The sequence below is a fragment of the Coturnix japonica genome, chromosome 3 (genome assembly GCF_001577835.2).
Source record: "Coturnix japonica isolate 7356 chromosome 3, Coturnix japonica 2.1, whole genome shotgun sequence".
NCBI classification, from domain to species: domain Eukaryota; kingdom Metazoa; phylum Chordata; class Aves; order Galliformes; family Phasianidae; genus Coturnix; species Coturnix japonica.
Window position 1 is genome coordinate 82,315,958 of NC_029518.1, and position 9,865 is coordinate 82,325,822.

At 34.9% G+C, this 9,865-nt stretch overlaps 1 protein-coding gene across 1 annotated transcript in view; it reads left to right on the plus strand.

Annotated features, from left to right (window-relative positions):
• Positions 1 to 9,495, plus strand: part of CSMD1 (CUB and Sushi multiple domains 1) — an 883,217-nt gene extending 873,722 nt beyond the window's left edge. The window contains exons 69-70 of the mRNA XM_015859302.2: positions 2,852 to 2,984; positions 5,829 to 9,495. Of these exons, the coding sequence (XP_015714788.1) occupies positions 2,852 to 2,984; positions 5,829 to 5,988 (293 nt within the window). The 3' untranslated portion in view covers positions 5,989 to 9,495. The remainder of the gene's footprint in view (positions 1 to 2,851; positions 2,985 to 5,828) is intronic.
• The last annotated feature ends 370 nt before the right edge of the window (positions 9,496 to 9,865 follow it).

Sequence of the window (9,865 nt, forward strand, 5' to 3'; positions counted from 1 at the left end):
TCTCTTGTACTGAGGACTCCACATTTGGAGTTTGTATGCAGATCCTTCAGCCATCATCCCAAGTCCCTGAACTCGCTTTTGATAACCCTGGACACGCATGTTAGCTGCTTCATCTCTCCCTATATTGAAAAGCAGTAAGAGGTTGTGGTCTGTTGGCTGTACCAGGCGAGGTACTTTCCTGATGTCATCCCAGCCCCAGGAAGACAATAGACTTCTCTATGAAGAGGTTCAGCTCAGCAAATTGGATGTGCAGTTTCCTGCAGGGAAGAATCATATACAGCTAAGACAAATTTCTTCTTCAATGATGTAGTTAACCTAAAAAGAGCTTGGATACATTTGCTTTAGCAGTGAAATCAGTAACAAGTGAGGAAAAGGGAAGAAGAAGCAGAATGACAATTCAACAGTTACAGTATTTTCTGATTGCTGTATTCTATGATAGCTGAAAAATATCAGCCTTGAGAGCTGTAATATGTAGCATGAGAGCTCAGTCAGTGTATTCCAAAGGCTAGTAAGGAGCTGAAGTGTTATTTTTACACATGCACTCTTAGGCTGAGGACTTCTTTACTTTAGCTTTGACATCTCAGAAGTGAGGTTTTTAATAATGCAGATACTATCTTTAAATATTGATATAGTTGGATTTCTTTGTGTGATGATTTACTAGACACTGAATGTCTATAGGTTGCTTATTCTCCATTGAAGAACTTACAGTTAAGAGGACACAGTAAATTTCAGACCAACGTTGGTAATAACATCTGTTCATATACTGTCATACTCAGAAGTAATTTATTATTTATTTATTTATTTATTTATTTAAAGTGTTATGTTCATGAATATTCTGCTGAGGTAATGATCTCGTATGTCCTCAAGCTGAAGACTTAACATATTTCAAATTACTTGCTGCCTTTAAAACTAAACCAGAACTGTGCATAAACTCTGTATGCACACTCGCTGGTGCATATAAAATGTAATATAAAATGTGTCACCTGCAAGCATACTTCAAAGAGCAGCATTTGCTGAGAAGTACTTGGTTAAATGTGAAAGACTAAACTCTTTGAAGAATTCCCTATCACGCATTTCTAGGGAAAGACCAGGCTTAGTGGGTATGGTCATTCTTGGAATATCATGAGAAGTGGGGGGAAAAAAAAATAAAATTAATTGTAGTTTCTTAGTACTGTTTATTCTCTTTCAGAATCAGTTATTTTTGTTTCTAGCCTTAGAGAATAGCTTAGTGAGAAAACAGATCTCTGTTATCTATCTGCCAAAAGAATTAGAACTTTCCGTGATTTAGGGTGTTTTGCTGCTACTGTGAACATTTTTTTTTTTTTTTTTTTGTCTGTTATCTTTTAATATCTTGTTCTGTAAGCCCTGCAAGTCCACTGCTAGTTTCTGTTTCTTTAATTGCTGATTGCCTATGCAATCAGTTATAGATTTGTATTCTAAAATGTTGGCTATTTCCATTCCAATCTGAAATATCATAGGATCATAATATCATCTAGGTAGGAAAATGCTTTCAGCATCATCAAGTCCAATAATCAACCTGAACTACAGATTCCCATCACTAAACCATGTGTCATAATGACACATCTGTACATCTCTGAAGTATCTCCAGAGATGGGGACCTCACCACTGCTCCGGGCAGCCTGTTCTGATGCTTGGTCATCCTCCCCATGAATACACCCTTTCTCTTATCTAATCTAAAACTTTCCTGGCACAACTTGAGAATGTTTGTTTGTTTGTTTGTTGTGTGTATATACTATCACTTGTCACCTGAAAAAAAGTGACCAATACCCTTCTTGCTGAAACCTTTCAGGTAATTGTAGAGTGCAATGAGTCTCCACTCAGTCTCTTCTCCAGACTAAACAGCTTCAGTTCCCTCATCTACTCCTTTGTATGTTTTATTTTCTGTCCCTTCACCAGCTCTGTTGCTCTTCTCTGTACATGCTCAAGCAACTCATTATCCTTCTTGTATTGTGGAACCTAAAACTGAGAACAGTACTTGAGGTACAGCCTCACCAGTGGTGAATATAGAGAGAGACAATCCCTTGTTTGGTTCCGCTGGCCGTGATATTTCTGATGCCATCAATTTTCTTGGTCCCCTGGGCATGTTGCCAGCTTATATTCAGCTGGCTATCAACCAGCGCTCCAAGAGAGTGGCTTTCCAGACACTCTTCTCCAAGCCTATATAGCTGCATGGAGTTGTTATGACCCAAGTGCAGGAGTAAGTCCACACTAAGAGAGGTCATGATGCAGGTAAATGCCTTTCCAGTCTCTGCTCGTGAATTTTATACCAGTGCAAAAGCTGCTGCTGGATGCTCTAAACCTCATGTCTCACCTCTTGAAGGAGACTGTGATACAGTCAGAATACATACAGTGGTGCTCAAGCACTGCTGAACTTTGGAGAATCAATGTGATTTATTGCAGTTACCTCAGTTCTCCTGTCCTTTTCCATATTTTATGTAGTCACTCGTAGCAAGTTGCTTCTAAGCTAATATTAAGGATACTTCCATAAAATAATTAATCATTTGTTATAGAAGGATGTAGGGCTTCATTTTATTCAATTTCCAATAGATGTAGTTTACAACTATGAAATTAAATTGAAACAGGTATCATCTGCTGAATACCCTTTTCGAATCGTTTTCATAATTTTTAATTATACGTTGTTCAGTGGCATTAACAATATATATGTGTGATACTGAATGTCATATACAGAGTATTTTTAAAAGGAATGATTTTGTCAAGTCAGCATTTTCTTTCTTTTTGAATAGAAAGAGAATTTTGTGGTAGAAAAACTAATAATTTTATTTCTGTTTTTTGTTGTTGTTGTTTTGTTTTCTTCTTTGCTTCTGTTTAGGTCCCTTAAGTGCAGACACAGACCTATCGAATCACTACTATGGTACAAACAGCAGTTCTGTTGCAGCTGCTATCCTGGTACCTTTTTTTGCTCTAATATTATCAGGGTTTGCATTTTACCTCTACAAACACAGGTATTGTAAATCTTATATATTTGGGATCTGAATATACTGTTTGTCTTAATTTTGAAAACCATGAGTAACTAGAATATGCAACACTGAAGCTTTAAAGAATATCTTTGCTCTAGAAAGGCAGACATTACTAAACATTCCACCAAAGGGGTTCAGTGCAGAGAAGTTCTTAAAGTTGAATTAGAAATATGAGTCAATGTGTTGTGAAGCAAAAACCTATAAATCTTGTTTTGTTTGAATGTCAGCTGGAAATCTCACATCATGCTTTATTCTTTCATTTTAATGTTCTATTAAATTAAATATATGCTAGGTGTTTTTTGTTGTTGTTGTTGTTTTGTTTTGTTTTTTTTCCAAAAAATAATGAGACTACTTGCAGTGCATGCTGAATAAGTTAGCAGATACTACTAATATTGGCAAGACTTCAGCTTGTATGAAACTTCTATATATCAACAGATAATAGAATAAATGTGGTCATTTTGTATCAAATCAGGTTTAAAAGCAGATGTATACAGCTGATATGTTTGTTGGCTAGAGCTTTCTGGGGCAATTTTTGTTTTGTTTTGTTTTGTATTGAGTTACAATATTCTCTGACTGCCTTGCATTATCAGCGGTCTGCAAAATGCTGCTTAACAGAAATACTGATTTAAACAACACACTCATAAACCCCTATTTATTATGATAACAGGAGTATTCTGTGGTTTTGAAAAGGGGACAAAGTGATGTCCACTGTTGGGTTGTGATGGACTTGGCAGTCTGCCTACTTCAAATTATTAGATGATCAGTGATTAATTTTTTTGCAAGGAAACATGAACTTGTTAGCGCCAGTTAAAACAATACACGTCCAGAAATGAAATATTACTTAGCAAAGGAAAAAAAAAAAAAAAAAAAAAAAGGGAAAAAGAAAACTGATCAGGAAAAACTAAGAATTGTGCCTCAGGACAAAGGTATTGAAAGATATCTTTTTGATTCCTGCATTTTCAGCTAGCTCCTTCCCTGAAAAGAGGGAAGCTTATACAGAACCACAGAAGAATAGGCATATTTATTCAAGTACGGTAAAGAAATGGAACATAAAGGGAACATTGCTAACACTTTCCTCTTAGAAAGGGGAGGAAAACTCTAAGTGAAATTTAATAGGACTGTAATATGACCTATAGGTATATTTTGCAGTTGTTCTATGAAGTGTTTTATGTTGGATGGGAGTAGCAGATTTCTTTCTCTGAAAGAAAGGATGTTGCAAAGTAAAGAATAGAATCTGTGACTTTTTTAAATGAATTTTGCAAAGTGATGTAGAAGCAATTATGCCCCTAGAATCTATCTGTATCCATGAATTTGAAAGCATTTTCTTATGGAAAATTTTTACTTTTATTTCTGTTGTGTATATGTCAGATTAATAGCAACTAATTAGAGTCAGAGGTGTTTGAGCTTTTTTACATAGTTTCAATACCTTTTGTCTATCAGACAGGGTGTGTCTCAGTAGAGACTATCTCGGTCTCTCTAAACAAAATGAAAATACTAGTAATTATTTACAGTTAGGAAAGGTCCTATGTTAAGATTTCTAACCATGTTTTGTTACTCCTAAAATTAAGATGTTGGGTTTAAAAAAAAAAAGTTTAACTACTAGAACTATTTGTAAGTTGTCAACTTCCATTACCAACATATTTCCAGTGAGAATTTTTCCTATCTGCTACCCAAAACAGAATCATTTTGTAGAAGAGTCTGATTTTCAAAACCCTCTTGAGGAGTTTTATCTTGAGATTCTTTGCTAAATTGTTTAACATTAATTAAGCAATAAGCATCCTTTTTTCTTTTTTCTTTCTTTCTTTCTTTTTTTTTTTTTCCTCCTTCATTGATTTTCCGGCCCTATTTCAGTTACTGAAATGATAAAATTGGGAAATCTGAATAATTCTACTTCATTTTTTTATTTAATTATTGGCTTGATATATTCTAACAAAACTTTGCATAAAAATATGAACATCCCTGAAGTTCTGATATGTTCTACATAGTGGTAAAATAAAATTAAGAATGGAAGAGTAGATAATTATTTGAATCCTTCAGTCTATAAGTATCAAAATAACTGTAAACATTAGACAGAATTTGGCCAATCAGATTACAGATGTTCGGATATATACGGTCTTTGCTGAGGTGTCTAGTACTGTTTATTGCTGCACGTATGTGTGGAGCTAAGCACGTATACTATGCCAGAGAAATGGAATAACCAAAATTAGCATCCCTTATCTGAAGGGTACTACCACTAACAGCATGCATTTTTCTGTATGTTTACTGTCTATTGTTGCCTCACTGAAGCTGCGCAGACTGACTTTGCACTGAGTAGAATAAATATTTCCACTTATGGAAAGATTCTTTTATGGTCAGAGTATAGCACTCTAAAAATGAAAATGTCATCAGAAACCATCATAATTGTTGCTACTGACAAAAAACAAAAACATTCTAAATGTTATCAGTTCACAAGGTACTTTTTTCTCTTGCTGCACATTGCTTTCTTTCTGCCTGCCAATTTTGGCACTAACGGGCTATCAAGTTGTCATTCTGTTGACAGATTTTATATAGGGAAAATGCATACCTGTATTATGCCTGTGCTGTCTCGGTGCTTTGGTGGTATTGGTGTGCCCATTAAGGATTTGTATTCTTCATGTTCTAAGAACAACTTCCTGACAGATTTATCTTACTTTTTAAGTCTTGATAACATCCTTTATAGATCTCTCTTTATCTATGCTAGACAGAGCTATGCAGCTTATATTGAAAGGATGAAAACATTAAAGATAAAACCTGCAGTAATAGTAGAATTTTTATTGTTTACTAATGGCCATTTCTTGCCTTTCTTTCCAGAACAAGACCAAAAGTACAGTACAATGGATATGCTGGACATGAAAACAGCAATGGACAGGCTTCATTTGAAAATCCTATGTATGACACAAACTTAAAACCCACAGAGGCAAAGGCTGTGAGGTTTGATACGACTCTGAACACAGTTTGTACAGTGGTATAGCCTACAGTGCCCAATATGACTGATTCATAGCCATACCTCTGATGGACAAGCAGTAATTCCTTTGGTGCCATATACCAGTTTCCCTTCTTCTCTTGGCTTTGCTGCTGTAATCTTTAACATCTTCTGTGAGCCTACATGCAGCTAAATTTTCTGGTAAAAATGTGTCAGTCTTCTGGGGATCAGAGAAGGAATATTTTTTCACCTGAAGTTGGAATAAAATGCCTGGCTGCGTCTGCTTCAACTCAAGGCACACTTTAAGGAAGACTGCCAAGTCACGTCAATTAGTCATATTTAATGCCTCAGACTTCCATATTTGTATATGGCTGGATGCCTTTCAATGCATTCTTCTGGGCACCTGGATAAATCCTTTGAGTACTGTGACTAATGATAGCACCACAGATTTTCCCCAAGAACAGGAATAAATGAAGAAATAAAGCTCTCTTGAAGGAGAAGACAACCTTCCTTGAGGTTGCATACACCTGCAAATGCTTTACCATTGAAATCTTGCGAAAAGCAAAGAAACTTACAGTGTGTCTCATACATAGGGCAGTTTGCCAATTTCCCAATCAGCCGTTATATTGCAAAATGTTAATGCACAATTTTTTTGCACTAGAGCGTTGTGGATGACTGATTAAGATACTGGTAAAAATATACAGGGTTTCTACTGTTCATTGTATATAGACATTCACTCACCTTTTGTCAAGCAAAAACGTTCCACAGTAAATTTTCTTGGAATGTTAAATTATTAGCCCCATGCTTAGCACCAGTTAAAATCTTGTGCAAAAGAGGATAATGTACCTTTTGTCAGAGTTCAACTAAATTTATTTCTAACCATGATTAAAAGTCAATGGAGACTTTCAGCCAGAACAAGAGCCCATTTCTAGGAAATTTTCATTGGCAGTATGATTGTTTCCTTCTGAAATCCGTCATCAATTACCAATTGTCAGTGTTACACTATTTAACAGCAGGGGGGTTAGCAGCTATTGCTGCTTGCCATGTAAAAATGTGAATAGTAATTTATTTTAGATAGCTCATAAAGCCTATGAGCCAGTGCTCATAATACAGTCTTCCCTTTTGCATTTTTTTTTCATTCTTTTCCTGAAAGAATGACATCATTTTCTCATGTTACATGGAACTAAAACACATTATAGTAGCATATGTATACCCAGCGTAAACTATCTATATCAAGCTGTTATTCAGTTTCTACTTTGAGCAAAGAAGCGTGCAACCATCTCTTTGCCTTCTGGATTTTGTTGTTTGTTTGTTTGTTTTCTTGATTATTGCTTATTGCTTTTATACTCAGTTTGACAGAGAAAGTTTAACATTTCTAAATTTCTAAATAGAGATGGTTAAGTAAATCATTAACATTTTCTTAGAAGTTGTACTGAATGAAAACATACAAAAAAAGACGCCAATGAGAAAATTAATTAAATCTTAAACTTAGGAAGTTACAGAAGACAGCGAACTAAAATTTGATTTTATTCCTACACACTGAGTTTGGAAAAAGGAAGTTGCGTTGCTTTTCTATTAAATTCAAGTTTAAGTTGTTTTGTTTTTTTTTTAAATTTTCTAAATTTCAAAGTGTCTTAATGTCCTGTTGCTCTGTAAAAATGGAGACAAATATTTGTGAACTCCATGTGTGTGTGGTTCTGGCTGTTACACAAACAAAAAAGGAAGTGCAAGTCTAATAACTGATTTTCAAGTAATTTGCGGAACAGAAAGAAACATCCAAGGATAACCAACCCTTGGTCAGTTCAACGACTCTACATCTGTTAGATGAAAAATACCAGCAATATAACACAGCATTGTAGGACCTCCAGATATTATGTTCTTCTTATGAGCAAGAAGTTTTAAAGTGAATTTAATAAATAATCCTTTTCAGTAAGTTCCTTCTTCATTTTATAATAGTTTTTGGCTTTCTTTTTTGTTTGTTTCTGAAGTAAGTTTCATTTATCTGTCATATCTCAGACCCCTTCACCTTTCTTGAGAAAGAACAAAGTAATCATATCAAAATTGTTGTGATCTCACCCTATGTACAGGGAGCTACTCTGCAAACGATTATCTTCCTTAGAAACAACGGGCCAGGGAGGGAAGCTGCTGAGAGATTAAAGTTTTTGGCAGGTGTTCAAAATCATTGCTGCTGCTTTGGAAGTCTTTCTGCAGTAGTGATGGCAGAAGACAAAAAGGAAAAAAGTAAAAGGAAAAAAAAAAAGGGAATATTGAAAAGAGGTGCAAAATTCTACCTATTGATATTTTCTGTAAATGTATTCTTAAGTGAACTATGTCATTATAACCACTGAGGAATGCATTGAAGGAAAGTTCACAGAAAGATAGTTGTTAAATTCTTTGGTTTGGTTTTTCTTTTTTTCTTTTTTTATTCTTTCATTCTCAGATTCTCTGCATTCTTTACCCGGTGTTACATTTTTAGGAAGTTATTCCAGAATGTTTTTTCCTAACTGAGTGTTCTCTGATAAGAGATGCTCAGAATCGGAGCACACTGACAAATCATTCCAAGCAGTCTGTTGGGAGCATTGCTTAAACAGAAGCTTTAGACTTGAACCTGTAAAAGGAAAGGTCTCATGGTTCTATCAGTTCTATCCACTACCCTCAAATACCTCTCCTTCTCCATGTGTTTGAGTCTTCTGTTCGGGTTGGAACTCTTTCTCCTGAAGTTGTTTTACAGAGGGCTGTGTATGGTGCTTCATCAGAAAAAGACTCTTAACATGTTGTATGGTGGCCAGATAATGTCAGCCAGGAAATCTGAGATATATGCAGAAGACTTTTCCCCAAGTGTTGACTAGATCATTAAGATGGGCTAATAAGACATGCTATCTATTTTTTTTTAAAAAACAGGTTATGTGCTTCAAAGCTGTTAAAAACTGCTGCTTGTATCACACATCTTGCCTTTCTCCAGGCTAGCTGCAATAATTTTTTTTCTTGTGTAAAATATTTTGTAAACAAATAAAGGCTGTTATTAAAAAAAAAAAAAAAAAAAAAAAAAAGAGAGAGAGAAAAAAACAACACAACAAATAGGTGGGAGGGTGCGGGTGGGGGGGATTGGGAAAGAACGCTGGCATTATGATCAAGTCAATCTAATTTTCATTCCCAGTATTTCATCCTGCATTTCACTACATGCTGCTGTGACATGAAGTAGGTGCAAAAGAACTTTTTGTACAGAGATATATTTTTTATGAAGGATTTGTAAAATTATTAAATATGCTGTACTTTTTTGATTAATGTAGGTAAATTGTTAAAAATAAATGTTTTTACAATACAAAACAAATTGTAATTTTCCCAATAATGTAAAATTTACCATCTTTAGCAGATTTTCAGTTTGGATCCTATTACACATGTATTAATATTAAAGTGGCCTGTTAAAAATAAACAGTATTCTCTTTGGGGGAAAAAAAAAAAAAAAAAAAGAGAAAAAAAAAAGAGAGAGAAGAAACTATAAGAGATTGTAATATAGCCTGTGCAATTCCACCTACCTTGAAAGCAAACTCAGAGTTCTAATTAAATATTTAATTTTAGATTTTCAGCTTTTGTGTGACCTGTTCTTCCAAACGTTCTTCTTCTGTTTGATTTTACACTTCATAATTTCAGGTGGTGATTTTTCATTACTTTGGATTGTTCAGCAGAATCTTCATCGGGCCACTCTGGGTTTCCAAGCATGATGTAACCTGGCAAAAATTTTTGGATGTTGTGCGGCGGTATAGGACCTACCTCCTGTTATCCTACACTTATCATTCAGATTTTAAAATAGTACTTCATATCCCAGATCTTTTAGTTATTTTATAAGAAAATAACTTATTTGCCCACAAGCTTGCATCTTCTGTGTGAGTGATGGATCACATGGAACCAGAGGTATTTCCGGTTC